Source organism: Hypomesus nipponensis, chromosome 24, assembly GCF_054491055.1.
Source record: "Hypomesus nipponensis isolate SF chromosome 24, ASM5449105v1, whole genome shotgun sequence".
Taxonomy (NCBI): Eukaryota; Metazoa; Chordata; class Actinopteri; order Osmeriformes; family Osmeridae; genus Hypomesus; species Hypomesus nipponensis.
In genome coordinates, this window is record NC_140384.1 from 4090506 (window position 1) to 4109206 (window position 18701).

Below are 18701 nucleotides of genomic sequence, written 5' to 3' on the forward strand. Positions count from 1 at the left end.
CCGACATGGGACCTAATCCTTCCTGCTGGGCAACACGAACCTCAACCTGCATCAAGCCAAATAACTCTTAACAGCATGCACCCCTGCAGTTTGCTTTTGATGCAACGCTTTGTGCTTTCACCATCCACTACAAGCCATAATTCCCAAGCTGAGGACATGATCCGCTTCAAGAGTTGGACTCTCAGGCCAGAGTCAGAAGAGATACAGCTAGCTGGACAGCTATAATATGATCGAGGCATCCATATTCAAAGGTCCTACTGAGGGAGTTATACAACAGAGGGGGGTTAAGGGTGTGAAGTTACCTACATTTGCATGCCATCCTCTTACTGTACGCTCGAGTACAACAACAAGTCAAGCTAGTCGTTTTCTGGTCTTTCAATGAATGCTTGTTTGCACCAGCCAAGTCTGGTGATCATGAATGAAGTTTCCCCTCAGCCTCCGGGCTACAGTTAGGTAACATGGTAACATGGCGAACTATTACTCCAGCTGGAGGTTGTTATGTTCTTCCTTGGGTGCAGAAACAAAACACACCAGTCTGCACAAGTCGGCCTCTTGATTCATGTGGCGAAGTTCATTGACGACCATGAGAACTGGCTTTCGAGATGCCAGATCACTCACGGAAGATTGCCTCGCCTGGTTTCTTTCCCCTCTCTAGTTTTAACCGGCACTGTCGCATAGCAATGGTTTCAGCTGCTGTCTTCTGAGAATCCAGGGAACACAATACAGCTCCTGCGGGAGCTCATGTGCTCCTCTTCTTGCTTGTTTTTGTTGACAGGATTAAATTGCTCATTTTGACACACTGACTGTTCAAAACATGGGGTTATGGTATAATACTAGTTACTAAATCACTATATACACAGTACATGAGTCCTTTAACAAGTACACTGTTTGGTGATTTATTTGTTGTTATGGTCAATGGAAAAATAGACTGTAAAATATATTGGTCATCAACATACATTTACTGTGTTTCTAATTTCATTTTTATTTTGCTACATTTAGATACTGTCATTTTTTGACATTAAGAGAGTGCATTATAATGGGATTAAAGTTCCTAGCATGTAACTCATTGTACACATGGTGCATTGCCAACAGTGATACTACAAATTCAGCCGTACGACTGTTCATGTCACAAGGGGTGATGTTGACGCCGTTTGGTAGATGCCTGGGATTGCAGCTGGGTGGATGTCAAAAGCTCCACCTGTTTACTTAGGACGTTCTTCAGGACACAGCTCTGGAGAGAGGAAGAAGAAATAAACACTGTTATTGTTTGGTGTTGCGCTGCATATCAGAACCCTCTGTCCGTATTCCTGTTTTCCAATACCCATCTACGTCTTGTTTAAGTGAATTTCCCTCGGTGTTTGTAAAGATACATGATTTGTACTTGTTCCTATCGTGTCTTTGGTAGACTCGTCTAATCTCCAGCGCACATTCAGGAAATAAACCAGGACCGGCCATCTGGCTGCAGCACAAAGTGATTGCAGATTTTCATCAGGATCCTGTGGAGGGAGGGTCATTGTCCACAACGTAAATGAGGGAAGGGGTCATGTCTGACCTGTGACTCCATCGTAGGAATTGTACGTCTGAGGAAAGGTCAGGCAAGTAGCGTGTGCCCTGAACATCTCCAGGTGAAACGAGTCCAGCTTCGCTGTTCTTCCTGAGGAAACAGATGGGGTTGTCTAAAGTTCTCTCTGCCTTTCTGCCACAATACTTCTGAATGGTAAATGGCACTGCAATAACAACATTTTATTCATGACTAACTGTCGATGTTCATACAAAAACATGTACTGTAGGTCAGTATTGAAGCACTGCGTGGGAGATTCTGGTCAGCTTACTGAACAAGGACAGGAGTCGGGTGGGGACGTCAAGCACGGCGGAAGTTTCTCTCCAGAGAAGACAGTCAGGACAGGGTTGAAGAAACGTCCCATTGCGAGGATATGACTCATCAGATCTGATGTACTCCACTGGGAAAAATGGGGTAAAACGAAACGTTTTCAGTATATCCAAATGTTTGGCCAACTACAAAATACATGAAACGGTCAAAATAAAGAAGGAACCGGCAGCTTACGAGAGGATCTGTTCGAGCCTTGTTCTTTCACCACCACTGTTGCTGATCCATGTTTACACTCTCCGTCACTAAAAGGGAAAGGAACCCACCCTTTGACCAAATCTTGCCACCTTACAGGCGGCTATGAATTTTTAAAAATGATATTTCACCCAGGTTTTGGATGTGCCCCAACATGTCTGTTAAAACACGGTATAGCTGCACGTTTCTGCAAGGGGGAATTCCTTGAAGGGAGAAAGAGACTGAAAAAGAGATATAGATACAGAGACGGAAAGAGAGAGAGAGAGAGAGAGAGAGAGAGAGAGAGAGAGAGAGAGAGAGAGAGAGAGAGAGAGAGAGAGAGAGAGAGAGAGAGAGAGAGAGAGAGAATAGTAGTGACAGATAGACAGACAGGCTCGTACATGCGTGCACCCCAGCGCAGGGTGAGGTCTGTGCTCTCAGTGGTCGGGGACACATCGATCCAGCTGCTTTGCGTCACTTCCGGAGAATACTGGGACTTGCTCTGGTCAGAAACGCCTATAACATAAATCCATTTCCCGTAAATCTGCAAGTGAAAGGGAATTTGATTATTAGGGATCCTCAGTGAGATCGTGGTGGCTTGTATTACATAATGAGTCATCCTAATGGTATATGTGTTTACGTGTAGGGATTGCATACCGTAAAATAAGTTTTATTATCTCTTGCTGTACTCTAGAAGGACATATTCTACGGGAAATTTGGAGAGTATTTGTTCTTGTTTACTTCATGGTATATAAGTCACTCTGTAACCTTTCCACTTCATTCATTTGACCACCAAGTGCCATGAAGCAGATAAAGCATTCTTATCAAACTTTTTATTGTTAGAATTTGTTTTTCTTTGGCCATCGATTCTGTCTTTCATGGACGCCACCTCAACATGACTGTAAACATTTCTGAGGCAAGTTTCAGACAGGAATAAAAGAGTTCTTTGCTCACAGGAATGAGGTCTTGCAAGGCCCGGGGTTTGGGCAGGTCATCACAAAGGTCACGATCTCTGTTGTCAGAGCACACCTCTAGAACACAAGGACAAGGAAGAACAGAGACATGTTTGAATAAACTATACATGACACATCCCAGAATCCCTTCAGTCAAAACGCTGGCTCGTTGGCTAGACATTCTAGTAAGTTCTGTCCAGTGTTTGGAAGGGTTCTATTCTACACTGGTGACCCATTTGCATACTGTCACAGCTGCAATGACAGTTGGCAAATGTCAGAATCTTACTGGACTAAAAGGGGAGTGTGGATTATCTGACCTGTGACCCCGTCGTAGGAAATGTACGTCTCGGGTAAGTTCAGGCAGGTGGTATGATCCCGGAAGCTTTTCAGATGAAGGGATTCGAGTTTAGGGGTCCTTCCTGAAACGAGACCAGCAAAAGATGAAGGATCAGAAGTACATCGTTCTATTGTGGCGGTTAGAGTATTGGAAAAGGGAGGTGACGCATTGGGCAGTTGATACGCCGAGTTTTTGTACACGAGAGACTTGTCTCTTGCTGAGGTCAAGAGGTCATGAAGATGTGCAGACTCTCGGGAGACAGTAAGGACATATGTATGAACAGGACTTCCATGAGTGATGATGTCATCCCCTGTTTGCCTTTTCTACCGTACCCATTTGCTGACCATGCTGTGTCTTGTAAGGACGCGTTCGGTGGAAACTATGTTTACAGTCTATTCATTGTATATAAGGACATTTGTGAACCGTGTTCCTTACTCATATGACCATTCTCTCCTGACTGGTTACTTGATCCAAGCTCGTTCTAATAAACAAAGTCAACTCTTTTTAATTGTTGTGCATATTTCCGGCCAGCATTTTGACAGATCTCATCTTATCCACAGTGGTTGAATATTTCCACTTGATTTAACCCGGGTTAAGGGTTCATTTATTCAACCCTCTGCATATGTCACTACTTACTGTACATGTCAATGTTTTTTCCAGTTTGACCGCTTTCATCGACTGTGTCTATCCAAAGCAGGCAGTCGGGGCATGGCCTTAGATAGTAGCCTTCCCGTTTGGTTGAGTATGAGGTGAAAGTCACTGTAAAAGTTGTGTCAAAGGTAGAGTGCCATGGTCAGAAATATCATGAAGAAAAGATGTCTGATTTGAATGGACACACAACACGGTTGACTTACAGCAGCTGGATGGGTTGTCAGAGATGGTCACTTTTGTGGTTCCATAGCTGCATGTTCCATCTCTGTCAAAGGGGAAGAAACCACCGAGATGGCCGTCAACATCGAGAGGATGTCAGTCCATGACTTGAGGCCTCAAATAGAAGGTTCTTACATCCTCTCTCCCCATCGTAGCGACAAGACTGACGCCTCATCCGTGGGTCTCACATCGATCCAGCTACTTTTGACCGACATATGTCTGACTCGAAAGGGCAGACTGTCAGAAGCTGAGATGATGAGATACCATTTCCCGTAGATCTGCAAGCGTAAGAGCGCGTAAGTCCACAGATTGTTAAGGTCAGCTGACAAGCCAGGTCATGACCCTGTGGTCAGGACGCTGAGGACTGGCTGTTTTCAAAGGGTGCCAGGATGACAAACCATTTGCCACTGGTTCGATAGATTAGAAAGACAGAAATATAGAAAGAGGAATAGAACATATTATAACATGAGGATGTCATTGCATTCACTTAAAGAAGGAAAATTGATTTTCTGGTGAAATGGGTTGGATTCCATACATTCCACTTTTAGAAGTGCGTGATGAAAACAACAAGGGGCATTTTAGCTACTTTCTGCACTTAGATTGTCGAGGGACACAAGTTGATAGATTTTGAGTACTGGCATTGTTTTTTCCTTTAGTTCAGATACAAAAAAAATGTTTCGCATTCAAGGTTGGAACTTTAAACAGGACTTGCTGTACAACATTTACATGATCTGATAGCTGAAACAAATGTATGAATCAGAGTATGTAAGATTTTAAGCTGTTTAAGAATAATACATGGCCTACCCTTTAGACTTGTGCTTGCATACATTGAATCATCCTTGAGGTACAATATCACACTCAAACCGAACACATCAGTGGCTGCACAACCATAGGTCAACTCAATGAAGCACCCCCCCCACAGTACAGCACGCTAAATGAGATCTGCAAAGGATATTTGACCCAGGGTGGGCCCTCCTACCGTGCTGTGGTCGTCAAGCCCCAACGGTTTCAGCAGCTCTTCGCACTCGGGAAGCGGGGCAGAGCCCACGCAGGTGACCGCCAGGAGAACGACCAGATCTCGGGAATCCATGAGACGAGCAAGCCTGCCAGAGGAGGCTCAGCCTAGGCAAGTTCACACAGGCTCTGCGCCTCAGCCGTGGGTTGCTGTTGGTACGGGGGAAGTCGACATGAGGTTGTCAACGAGTGAGAGGTGGGTATGAAGATAAAGGGTGAGACTTGACACGCCCCCCACCCCCCACCCCCACCCACGCCTGGATTGAATCGTCCGGGTACATTTGGATGACGAGTGTCCTGTTCCTAACGGCTAGATACATCAAGTGCGAGTTGATGACGCCTACCAACCACAGATGTGTACACGCTTGCATTTTTTCACCCCGGTAACAGAATTCTGGGGGATTTAGAGGAAACTTTGCTTACCGCACATTAAGTAAAACAGCCATACCTTGTGCATCGAAATAACAAAACCATTTCATTTTTGTTACACAAAAAAGGAATAGCCATATTTTTGAGCGAAGAGAAGCTTTATAGCATATTCAAAACCCATATAGTACTTCTCAGTGTATTTACAAAAACATAACATGAGATAAAAAAAGAAATGGACATCTCACTAATGGAATTCCACCAAAAGCAGAACAAAGAAACAGAGTATGCAGATTCAAATGTACATATGCCTCTCTCGGTAATCTCACTCGTCACTTCAAATGAACATTAAAACAAACATATCCTGTTTGTGTTTTCAGTAATGGTGTGCCAAACTCCATCCCCCTTAGTCCTGTCGACATTTAAATAATGCACATACAATTAGCATGGAGTTACATTTGTGAACTGTACATTTTCCTCCAAGAGTCTGAGAAGAGGACTTTTTTTTTTCCCAATCACTTTTTCTGCTCACTAGGTCATCTAAGATGGGCAGAGAATCGGATTTCCAATCATGATAAAAACAAGTCTACAGTACTCCCCTTTACTAACAGTAAGATCACAGTTTCTCCGGATGACAGTAATAAATTAAGAGACTGACTGCATCTAGCACATGTAGGAATAAATGTCACGTTTCTCTAGGCTCCGACTGCCATCGCATCCTAAGTATGATATGGTTCATTCTGTTATTCTCTCAATCAACAATCGTTCCTCTGACAAGACACCCAAAGGTCTGAGCTCAGGTTGTACTTCTCAGTCTCACATGAACAACTATGAACAGTTTTTTTTTTTTTTTTTTTTTTACGTTGCTATGTGCCATGTCTAGGCACAAAATCCTCGGGAAACTCATAGGCTGCAGTGAACACAACAAAAACAACAACGAGATACGAGGCATGAGAACGTTCAACACAGGAAAACCAAATGGACCCAAACGAACAAACACAAACCGAGCTGACGTTTGCCGACCACACGTGAAAACAGCTGACCATCGGTCTCTAGAGGGAGAGCTCACGTCTTTCTCTCCGCTTCTTTGTACACTGGACACTATACTACATCAGGGTCGGGTGGTGAAAAAAGAAGTAGAGTTCTGAAGGGACCCGCTGCCTCATCACTCTCTCCAACCAGAGACCGCAATTGACATCTTCATCTTCTTCCTCCAATGAGAAGCGAGGGGTTTGCTGGGACGGTCACCGGTTGCTCTGAAATGATCCAATCAGTTTCGTTTTTTTTCCCCGTAAATCAGCCAATCGAGAAATCGTCCACGTGTCCCTCCAAAATCTCAAGACTCGTCGTGAGGGGGCGGTTCCAGTCTCTACACAGGTCAGAGTCTTTTTTCACAAGATGGCGGAGGAGGAAAGGAACGGCCTTCTGCTTTGATTTCAGCTCACAGGAATGTGTCACATACATACATAAATATACAGAGAGTCTGTCGTCACCTGCTCAGTGGATTTAGGTTCCTTTATACATGGAGAGTTGATGAGTTTCGATGATGGGGAAGAGAGGGATTGTGTGTGTGTGTATGGGGGGGGGGGGGGGGCGTCACACCTTGAAACAAGGGAGGAAAATGATTGGAGGAGAAGAGACAGACACGGGCAGAGGGCAGCAGGAGGAGGAGGAGGAAGAGGAGGGGCCAGGGGTCCGTTGATTGGACAGGCCAGATCCAGGAAGAGACGCCGGCCTAGATGACAACACCACATCCTGTCTCCGTGCATTCAGCCAATCCGCTCTGCTGTTAGACCGGCACTCCAACCCGTCCCTTTTTCCCCCTTCACACACTCATCGTCATGTTTGGAGAATACTAGAGAAAGAGAGGGGAAGAGAGAGAGAGAGGAACCAGTTAAGGGGGTCTGCCGTGCAGTGTATCGACGTGTTTGAAACGGGATGCGTTTTGAACCCACAAATTCCACCCCCCCCCCCCCCCCTCGTCTGGACCGCCTGGGCCCGGGCACTCACGCTCTCGTTCTGGAAGGGGTTGAGGAAGTTCCCCCCCATCTCGCCGTCCTCCCTGGGGGTGCCTGGCTGGTTGCTCATGCTCAGGTTGCCCGGGGAGTTCTGCTCAGGGCACAGAGGCTGGTTACACAGCGCTACGACCCAGAGACGAGCTCACACGTCTAACACAGTCATCTGGATGTCTTTCTCTTACCTTGGGGAGACTGTCCATGTCACCTGATCCTTGAAAAGACAGAGAGACAGAGAGGGATAGAGAGAGAGGGGGGGAGAGAGAGAGAGATACAGAGATACACACAGAGAGAGAGAGAGAGAGAGAGAGAGAGAGAGAGAGAGAGAGAGAGAGAGAGAGAGAGAGAGAGGGAGGGACATGGTCAATTAAAATAGCTAGTGTTCTGTTCTGTGTAGGAGTTTATACCTGCGATTCTAGAATACAGATTATGAGGATTATGGGATGGTTACCTAGAGAACCGTTCATGTGATGTGGTTCCATTCCAGCCATCCCTCCCATGGGACCCTCACCACCTGGACCCATAGGGAACTGAGGGTAACACACACACACACACACGTTACAAACGTAATGGTGCTGCATCTTGCATGCAATATTGCATCTACTACACACACACAAACACACACACTCAGTGAACAAAGGATGGTCTCACGTTGGGCCTGTTTCCCCCAGGCGGGACGGTGTTGATCATGGTGTACATGTTGTCACCAGAGTTGGTCGAGTCTGGCAGGACAAAAAACACGTTTGACTGAGGCATGAATCATTTTCCACTTTAAGAAAATTCCACTGGGCACATTAAGATACAGACAGACACATACAGACACACACACACACACTATGTACCTGCTGGGCTGGGCATTATGGGTGTTCCTGGTGGCCCCCCTCCTCCAGGTGGACCCTAGAATGACATTGAAGGCCAGAGGTCAGCCCCTTGATGATGTCACACAGAGAGGACAGACTGAACCTTTCTGGAGAGAAGCACCGTGGAGTTTCACAGGCCTGTCAACCACAGAGAGGCTCTGATGAAGAGGACCAGCGCAGTCACATACCACATAGCTCCCAGGAGACGCCGAGGAATAGGGGATCTACAGAGACAAAAGAACAAGAGAGAGAGAGAGACAGAGAGAGAGACAGAGAGACAGAGACAGAGAGACAGAGACAGTTAGAGAGAGAGAGACACAGAGAGACAGAGAGAGAGAGACAGCGAGAGAGAGAGGGCTGAGTCATTAAGTGCAACATTGGGACAGTGTGTTTCTGCATGTCCTGTACGCTGGGTTTGCACTCACCGAGTTGGAGTTGGGATTCGGCCAGGGTCGCCCTCCTGCAGGGCCCCTGAAATGAATATGTGCACACACACACACACGCACACGCACACACATTTAGCCTTTTCACCTCTTCACAAGCCTCCCTTTCTGGTTCACTCTGTGGCTGTGCTGGCATCAACACATGGTGTGGTTGCCAGAGCAAATCAGGAAGAATGATGAAGGGGGGGGGGGGGGGGGGCTGGGGGGGCAAGAACATAACTGAACAGAGCGACTATTGTAAGTGACTGACTGACAACGTCATGTCTTTATGTAATTCTTACATAACCGTGATAATTTGGGAGTTATATATATATATATATATATATAAATATAATATTTATATATATACACTGACAGTTGTTGCTCATTTGTCTCAAATGCACGTGTACTGTGCCTGTCTCTGTGAGTGAGTGTGTGTCCGTGAATATATACACGTGTGTACATGCCTGTGTGTTTGTGTTATAGCTTCTGCGTGCATGTGTGCGGCGTGCCTGGGCATGTCTCGACGCGACTGGGCAGATTGCTTACTCACATGTTCATACCAGGCATGCCAGGGCCCACCAGGGCGTTCAGGGGGGGGCGCATGCCCCCTCCGTAGCTCTGCAGAGAAACCAGACCCTCCCGTCACAACCAACCCGCCAGAGAAAAACACGCACAAACACTGGGTCACAGATTGGACTCTGAAGGGGGCGGAGAGAGGGCCCATGGGCCTTAGCCAATCACATACCTGCGGCCCGAGCGGGACCATCCCCCTGGGAGGAGTCATTCTCTGCATGGGCCCGCCCATATTTGGATGTCCTGGGAATAACAAGGACGTATGAAGAGGCTGCCATCTCAATAGTTTTGTGTGTAGGTGTGTATGTGTGTGTGTGTGATAGACACCTTGCTGTCTACTGGGGTCCATTCCGCTTGGTAGAAGGCCTTGGTTGCCTGGGACACCCCCAAGAGCCTGTTAAGACCAGAAACAGGCCCTTGGGTCAAATGTTAACATAAACTATGAACCCAAAAGCACCAACCCGCCATGGTAAAACCTTTCCCCTGCTACATTTGAAATGCTTCATGCGTTCATCGTGGATTAAGGAGTGGATGTACTGTGTGTTCATGAAAGAATGGGTTCACTTTGTGTTCCGCACGACTGACGGTCGGTTGTCAGTTGAGGATCGAGCAGATGTTGTTCCCGGTTCGGTCACATGAGGGCGGTGTTGCAGCTACCTGATTGGGTATTCTGAGCGGAGGCCTGGGACCTGCAGGGTAACGCGGCGACATGAACGGCTGAGGAAACAAACACAGGAGCACACGCTCAGGAGCGCGTTCACAAACGCAAACGTGTTTCAGTATGTTCAGCTTCTGTCAGTTAAATCTTTCGACACACAATTTACGCGCACGTTGCGAATGCCACATCAGCAAGCCATACATCATGAACGCACAATCCACAAACACGACCTTGTAATGTGGGTTAAGTCTGTGTGTGTTTGTGTGAACAGAGGGTATGCCCATTGCCTATCATGATGTTATCAGGAGGTGAATGAGATGAGAGGATAGCTAGCTGCCTATTCAGTGACCCTTCTTCTGACTTTGAAAACTCACTACCTATGCTTCACCACTAGAGAGCAGTGTTTCCTTATAGTTGATCCGGGGCCATCACCCCCTCTTTCAAGCTTCATCCCCGATTGAACATGTCAGACAGAGACTGGCTACTGGTGCACAAATGGATAACAAAGTGTTTTCCAAAGCTGATGTTCTCCCTGTTTGTCAAGTGGTTGTCAAGTGGTTGTCAAGTGGTTGTCATGGCCCTCAAAACCAAAACATGTCTGAAATCCCATCACAGAGAAAGGCAAGAAAACAACATACAAACAAACAAGCGAAGGAAGAAGGATATAAAAGAGGCAAATATATGTCACACGTGTCATCGCCATGAATGGGTGAATGTTACAGTGCAGGAATGACTGCCAGGGTGAATGTGCGTGTGTACTGTGTTTGTGTGCGCGTGTGTGGGGGGGGAGGTGGGGGGCTCTCAGTATCTGGGTACGTTGAAGTGTAACTCCAGCCGGGCATAAGCTGGAGTCAGTAACAAACCACACGGTCTTAGGATTGGCCATGACAAGCCATCTTCAAAGTCGGCTTCCAACGAACAATAATCGATCTGCAGAAGAACATGTGTGTGTGTGTAGTGTGTGTGTGTGTGTGTGTGGGGGGGGGGGGGGTATAATGTACATAGAACAGGGTCCGTTTGGCATCAACTCAGTTTTGGGAAATCGGAGCAAAGAAATGGCCGTGAAGGCTATTGATCTGGACGTCAGACAGCGGCTACAGAGTTTGACTGCTAATGACGTTTAATCAATCAGAAGACGGCCGACCCCCTCATTCAGAGAACAGACTCTGAGGAGAGGAGATTCTCTCACACGCGCACACACATGCGCACACACACACACACATAGAAAGTTAATACAGATAAAAGCTTGATGTTGTGGAGTTAGTTATTACTCAGGGACAACAGGTACTGTCTCCAAAAATCGGTGGTTACTAATCTGATAGCAACACACACACACAAACACGCACACACACTCGCTCACACAAATGGCCACCACACACACAGTGCCGAGGGCTAAGCAGCTTATTTCATTTCTTCTACTCTTTTCTGTTTAACCTCTGCATTAACCTCTTATGACGGCTCAATGTCTCCCTGTCACCTTGTTTTCCACACATTTACTAATTGTTCGTGTGTGTGAATGTGTGTGCGCGTGTGCGTATACCTGGAAGAATCCTGGGGGAACCGGTCCCACCGGCATGCCTTCTCCTGGGGGAAGGTTCGCAAGGACTGGGCTGGGGGCTGCAGCAGCACTCTGGAGGACGCACACACACACGCACAGACGCATGTGAGTACAAACACACACACAGAAACGCACGCAGAAACGCACGCAGAAACGCACGCAGACGCGCGGAAAACGCACAGCCACACAGGCGCGCGCGCACACACACACACCCATCTTTAACCCCAACACCAATCCTCACAGAAAATACACGTCAGGAGCGACGCAGGGCCACGTATCTACGCCCCCACCTGCGGAGCGGCACAGACGAGCAGCGCGGCGCCAAAGCAAAGATTGGTCGCCGCTTCCCCAGCCTGTCGCCATCAAACGGCAGCAGGTCTGCCTTCAGTACCTCCCCAGCCGTTCTCCTGCCTCTCCACAGACGGCTGAGCTTGGCCGCCCAGGTTATTTTTACACTCTTGTTTGGTTTGCCTCAGACAGGCGGTGCTGGCACATTTCATCACCACTGTCGACGGTTTCCTGAGTCTCTTTGGTTGTTGACTTTTGTTTAAAGATAATGACCCATCGCTAGCCCTCGCTAATGCACGGCGCTACAGCCCGAGTTGTCTGTGCGTTTGGGATCGTATGAGGGGGTGGGGAGGTCGGTGTTTTTTTGGGGGGGGGTGAAAGGTCAGAGGTCGTAGTTCTTTTTTTTGTTGGGGGGGGGCGTAGGTGTCATGAGACACGGTGCTGAGTTGCAGAGAGCACGCCACCCTTCCTATTGGCTTCGCATGGCACACATGGCGCGCGCACGCTCGCACGCACGACCACACCGAGTCGACTCATTGGCCAAACATTGAATGAACAACACATGATGATGTTTTGCACAAGGGAGAAGTAAACAGGCTGGGCTTGCCACTGTCTCTGTCTCTCTCTGTCTCTCTCTGTCTCTCGCTGTCTCTCTCTGTCTCTCTCTCTCTCTCTCCACCCCACCTCGTCCCCTTCTTCTCCCCAGCTAGCCCCTCCACCTCCTTCACCTCAACCAACCCACCCCCACCTAGCTGTCTCCCCCTCCCCCTCCCTCCGATCCCCAACAAGCCCCTTCCCCCTCCCTCCCCTCCCCCACCCAGACCCTCCCCCAGCCCCTCTCTCTCCCAGGCTGGGGACAAGGGAGGCGGAGGCTCAGTGGAACTCTCTCAAGCTTCCGCTGGCTGACTTTTTAGGTCAGACTGGAATAAGGTTTTATCAGAGCCAAGATAACCCCCCCCCACACACACACACACACACACGCTCACACAATCCCCAGCCATCTAACGTACAACGCTCCCCCCTCACTCCCTTAGAGAGACGGGCGTCTTTTGCTTGAGGCGGCCGTGCCACGTCATATCCTGCAGCAGCACTGGCTTATCTTTGAACACAAGCTGGAATCGTCAACGACGACCAACGGGGCAGAGCGGGGTCTGACTGTAGTCGTAAATATATACACACACCGCGTGTGTGTGTCCGCCCCTCTTTCTCTCTGGGTTTTTATTTCACCCTGTTCTTTCCTGCTCCACTCTTGATTACCCAGAATGCTCTTCACTCACTGGCAAAGCCTGAAGGTCTGCTGATTGTGCTCTCACGAAGACAGAGATACAGAGAGAGAGAGAGAGAGAGAGAGAGAGAAGAGAGGGAGAGTGAGAGAGGGAGAGTGAGAGAGGGAGCGTGAGAGAGGGAGGGACAGATAAGGAAGAGAGCGAACAAGCTGGAGGGAGGGAGCAAGGGAGTGTGTGTATTTTGCGTGTTAGTTCCGCACACACACACACACACATACACACACGTCTGTGCATGTGAGGGGGAGGAAAGATTTACCTGACCCGCTGATGAGCCAGCATTTTCCAAAGAGAAGCAACAACAACAACAACAACAAGAAATCCAGGCTATTCTCGCGCTACCCCGGCACTTCGACAGACACCACACGACACCCACCCTGGCAACACTGCTCCTTCAGAAGTGGGCCGCGAGGGCCGGAAACATCACTACGTCGGGGCAGGCCGCGAGAGATCGTCACTCGACACCAGATCAGATGGCGGATTTGTAGGCTCCTCGGAGCCGATATCTCTTAAGCCTTCCAGCGTCCTTCTGATCGATACCAGCTCTGTCATTAGGGTGAACGAGCCACTAAGGCACTGGAAACCATTTCCCGGATCGTCTGTTGTTGTGGAAGTGTGATTATATAGCACGACTGGGCCCCGTCTCATTCAGTCATTCAGGAATGGGAGGATCCGTGATGGCAGGGAGTGAGATATAGGGTTAGGGTCAAACTCTGAGAGTTCCAGGCTGGATTCCCTTGCGGATCAAGGTGGATTCTGGCAGGGCGACCGCCCTGGTGATGGAGAGGCGGTGCGCTTTGGGAGAAAACCTGAATCGGTGGCCACGCCCCCCCCCCCCCCCCCCCCCCGAGGAACTCTTTGACAAACGGATTTGTTCTCTAAATAATTCAGCCGCCCATCTCCTCCTCTGTTTTCCTCCTCCCCTCTCCTCCCCTCCTCTCTCGTCCCCTCTCCGCCCCACACCTAACCCTCCCCTCCTCGGCCCTCCTCTCCCCCCTCCCCACACCTCACCTCTCTTCTCCATCCCTCCCCTCCTCTCTCTTAGGGCCAGGCTGGACACGGCGCTTTCCAACCTTCTCTCCTCTACCCCTTCCCCTCTCAGTCTTCCCCTTCACTCATTTACGCACTCGCGTATCAATCCATCAAACTAACCTTCCCTCAATCGATGATGAAGGGAAGCATCACTGGACAACGCATCTCAACCTGTCATCGTGCCTGTATGCATTTGTGTACGTGTGCGTCTGAATAGCCCAAACGTGTGTGTGTGTGTGCGTTGGGAGAAAGTCATCTCCTCTCATTACGACAGAGACAGAGACGTGAGAGGCATCCCGAACGCCTGTCTGTCTGTCACTCCCCCTGCAACTCTCCCTCTCTCTCTCTTCATCTCTCTCTCCATTTCTGTCTCCTTCTCTCACTCTCCCCTTCTCCCGCACTCTCTGTGCTCACTCAAATAATCCCTCTCGTTCGCACTCCCCTCGGCCTCAATCTCACTCGGCTTCTCGCCTCCTCTCTGGCTCTTTCAGACGGGTGGGAGTTTCACAAACAAACAGCCTGGAACATTCTAGAAGTGCAATAAAGGTGGCGTGCGCCACATGGCGTGTCCACAGCAGACTGTGAAATGGACTGAGAGACAGGGAGAGAGAGAGAGAGGGTCACTGAATCCTCTTTGGCGGGGGTGTGGGTTGGTGGTCTTACTGGTTTCAAGGCCACCATTACCATGGAAAAAACACAAATGACACAGCACAGGAAGGAACTCAATAACAGCTCCCTCCTTCCCTCCCCCTCCCTTCCTCCCACCCTCCATCCTCTCAAATGCCATTAGTCCGCTTCCTGGACCAGGGAGAAGGAAATGGAAAAAATGGCTGTCACTCGCAAACAGACACAGAACACACACACACACACAAGGCTATGACATGCACATACCCACACATGTTACACACACTAACGCACGCCTGGCTTTATGAAGAGGACTGCAGAAGCAGGTGTCATTGATTCAAGTTAAGCCTAACAACCTGTGGTCAAAAGGGATTGAATTACTACGGGGTAACGATTCACCATACATAATGGATTGGTGTGTGTGTGTGTGTGTGTGTGTCGCCATACTGTGTGAACAGGAGCAGAGAGGCTTTCGCGAAGAACATGAAGCAGACTATAGACCCGAACCTGGAGAACTTTGAGCCGTGGAGTCTGGAGACGGCAGGGGTGCTGCATGTGCCAGTGCTGCCAAAGATTATAGTCCTCCTCGGCCTTTTAACCATGCATTATTCAGCGTCTCCCATGGCGACCAAGTCGGGTCTCCGCACACGCTCCACGCTCCGATCCACAGCCAAACTCACTTTCACATTTCAAGGCAGAAAAGCCTGAATATCAACCCCAGACATTCACAGCTTCTCTCCTCCAAAAAACACTCCCTCCCCGCTCTCTCTTCCCCCGGAGTGAGTCTGTCTTCGAATTAGAATTCCAACCTATGGTTTAGTAAGAAATACCTACCGAATAAAATATGAAATGATTGAAAAAACACATACTGCAGTCTGCCTTTTATGCCTGGCGTGATACCCTTTTAAGAGAGACAGACTTAGTGTACAGTGCTGAATCCGCAGTCTGTGTCATGGGTGTGTGTGAACATGTGCCCGTGTGTGTGTGTGTGTGTGTGCGTGCGTGCGCGCGAGTGCCCATGTGTGTCCTGTCCCGTGTGGCCACGGACACCGGCGGTCAACATTCCCGCACGTACAGCATGGTTGTACATTCGCAGCATTTCCGTTGGTCTACAATGGGGATTCACAGTTGTGCACATTCACAACGGACATCCATTATTGTGTTGCTGGAGATATCTGCTGGCTGTCCATCAGAGGTGATCAACAGGAGAGACCAGAGCAGAGAGAGAGAGAGAGAGAGAGAGAGAGAGAGAGAGAGAAAGAGAGACAGACAGACAGACAGATGAAAGACATACAGCAGAAAGAATAAAAACGATGTCCAGCTTCCCCTCCCTCCCTCCCTCCCTCCCTCCCTCCCTCCCTCCCTCCCTCCCTCCCTCCCTCCCTCCCTCCCTCCCTCCCTCCCTCCCTCCCTCCCTCCCTCCCTCCCTCCCTCCCTCCCTCCCTCCCTCCCTCCCTCCCTCCCTCCCTCCCTCCCTCCCTCCCTCCCTCCCTCTCCCTTCACATAATAACCCCCACCAAACACACCAGGCACTGCTGTGGAGTTATTATGAGGCATTAGAGTCATTAGAGTCACTGCAGCTGTAATGACAAGACAATGGGTGCCGGGGCCAATGTCAGGTAATCGTTGGTAGGCCGGTGTCAGCAGTACTGAAAGATGTGGTGTGGGCCCTGGCTGCATTACTTTTATTACTGATGTCATTATCCGGCGTCATAAACAAGTCTCTGATCGTAAAGCCAGGACGGTATAATATGAGAGGTGTGGCCATGGACCTGGTGAGAACACACACACACACACACACAGACAGAGTGAGATTTACAGCAGCTGATAGTCACACGAAGGCTGATAAGAAGTATTGCTCTCCTATCTGACCTGACCATCCAACCCTTTGAAAGATAAGAAGAGAGGAGAGGTAAGGAGCGGAGGGGAGAAGGGAGGTAAGGAGCGGAGGGGAGAAGAGAGGTTAGGAGCGGAGGGGAGAAGGGAGGTAAGGAGCGGAGGGGAGAAGAGAGGTTAGGAGCGGAGGGGAGAAGAGAGGTTAGGAGAGGAAGGGAGAAGAGAGGCGAGAGGACAGGAAAGGAGAGGAGAGGAAGAAATCTCTTCTCCTGGAGAGTAGAAGAGGAGAGGAGAGGAGAGAGGAGAAGAAGGAAAGAAGAAGAGGAGAAGAGAGGAGAGGTTGACAGAAAAGAGCAGAGAGAGAAGAGAGACGTCCCACAGAAGTGGAGACCCAGCTTGGAAATCTCCATGACGCGACATCACGTTAACTCAGACAGCTCCAACTAAGCTACAGAACGACGGTGTCGTATGCCGACACGCGAGACTGGATGCGTCAGGGCTTTGGGAGAGCATGTGACAGGACGACAGACCTCCGGAAAACGTTCTCCTCCGCGCCCCCTCGCCGACAACTCCCTCTCCTCAGTAGCCCGGCCAAGCCAAGCTCGTCGTGTCAGAGGCTTGCTGTGGCCTCCTCTAACCTCAGGGACAGAGCCTGATAAGACCGGGGGAGTCTTCTCCTACGGCGGTCCCCCACCCTGAGGTGAGTTGGGGTCAAGAGACGACACTCCACCCAGCCTGCGTCCTTGCCACCTCCGTCCACCTCCTCTGCCTCTCGTGCCGGTTTGTCCGCTGTAGTCCCGACTCTCCAACCCTGAGAAGCACTCCCACACACGCGCACGGACACGCGCGCACGCGCCCGGGCGACATGTCCGAACATGTGTGTGACGCCACTCGACAGGGCGCACCAGTGGAAAATACACACTCCTGGGAGCTACTTAACAAGGGATGAGGGAAGGAATGAGAAACAGAGAGAGAGAGAGAGAGACAAAGAGAGCCAAAGCGAAACAGATAGAAAGACAGAAATAGAGAGAGAGAGAGAGAGAGGGAGAGAGAGAGGGAGGAAAAACCGAGGACCGTTTCCTGTTCTCGTTCTCCGTTTGCAATTACAAAAATAAAGACAGACATGTTGGTAAGGCTTCAGACCCAGGTGCTTGGAATACGTTTTAGTTCATAGATCATTATTCCCTTATAAGATGCTTCTTGACATGAATATGAGTGATAAGACAATGTAAGATTTAATAATAGCATACAGGTCATCAGGCCCTCTTAAGCTGCTCATTCACATTGCGTGTTAATAACACTAACTAGCTCACCAAGCCCTTATAACCTATTAACTATCCCTTATTACAAGCACCTGGATCCAAAGGGGTTACTAAACAATGTCTATGTACGGGTTTAGATGAAGATGGTGAGCGTTTCACTTGGCAGAATGTTGCTTTCTGTTACAGCGTGGTCACCAACAGACGCGGCCATCTGAATGCTCTCTTTCCCTCGAGCTCCGCTCCCCATCGCCCATCGCCATGGCAATGATTCTGCTGTGAGTCACCTTCCACATTGCTCCTCTCCTCTCTCTGGCTAGGAAGCGGGAGGAGAGGCGAGATGGAAGATGGGCTCTGTTGCCCTGGAAACAGACTCGGGGTCCCTCTGACCCCCCCTCATTGGTCCAAAGCTGGGTGGAATCAGCTTGGTACCCACAATGCTTTGAGGCAGGAACGTCTCCCTTTGCTAGTCACAGAGGAGAGACAGACACTGAAATACACAGAGATACACACTCCTGCTGGAGAAAGGCTTGCACACTGATGACGACACAACAAGCCTTTTCAAGTGCAGGACACGAACCTTAATGTCCAACACTCTGATTACCTCATGTAAACATTTCTCCCCAACAGGAAGACATTGGGGTTTGTGAATACAGGTGTGCAGTGTGTCTGTGTGTGTTCTCTAACA

At 49.3% G+C, this 18701-nt stretch overlaps 2 protein-coding genes across 6 annotated transcripts in view; both read right to left on the reverse strand.

Moving 5' to 3' along the window:
* Positions 1-876: 876 nt before the first annotated feature.
* LOC146232780 (uncharacterized) lies at positions 877-5427 on the reverse strand. The gene is made up of 11 exons (XM_084690843.1): positions 5202-5427; positions 4358-4500; positions 4207-4268; positions 3989-4111; positions 3333-3434; positions 3017-3093; positions 2464-2606; positions 2066-2133; positions 1833-1961; positions 1553-1654; positions 877-1231 (listed from the first exon to the last, which is right to left on the reverse strand). Exons 1-11 carry the CDS (start codon positions 5310-5312, stop codon positions 1203-1205), a joined length of 1089 nt encoding a protein of 362 aa, XP_084546969.1. The 5' UTR covers positions 5313-5427; the 3' UTR covers positions 877-1202.
* A 317-nt stretch (positions 5428-5744) lies between these two features.
* LOC146232781 (single-stranded DNA-binding protein 2) overlaps positions 5745-18701 on the reverse strand; it is a 38013-nt gene continuing 25056 nt past the window's right edge. For 3 of the 5 annotated variants that reach the window (XM_084690428.1, XM_084690426.1, XM_084690430.1), the window contains 13 exons: positions 11674-11763; positions 10133-10192; positions 9803-9869; positions 9648-9718; positions 9453-9520; positions 8903-8948; positions 8666-8701; positions 8460-8514; positions 8269-8339; positions 8069-8147; positions 7803-7831; positions 7613-7711; positions 5745-7457 (listed from right to left, as the gene is read on the reverse strand). In XM_084690428.1, coding sequence (XP_084546554.1) covers positions 7428-7457; positions 7613-7711; positions 7803-7831; positions 8069-8147; positions 8269-8339; positions 8460-8514; positions 8666-8701; positions 8903-8948; positions 9453-9520; positions 9648-9718; positions 9803-9869; positions 10133-10192; positions 11674-11763 — 801 coding nt within the window. In that variant the 3' untranslated portion in view covers positions 5745-7427. The remainder of the gene's footprint in view (positions 7458-7612; positions 7712-7802; positions 7832-8068; positions 8148-8268; positions 8340-8459; positions 8515-8665; positions 8702-8902; positions 8949-9452; positions 9521-9647; positions 9719-9802; positions 9870-10132; positions 10193-11673; positions 11764-18701) is intronic. The other 2 variants (XM_084690427.1, XM_084690429.1) reach the window with 2 other exon arrangements.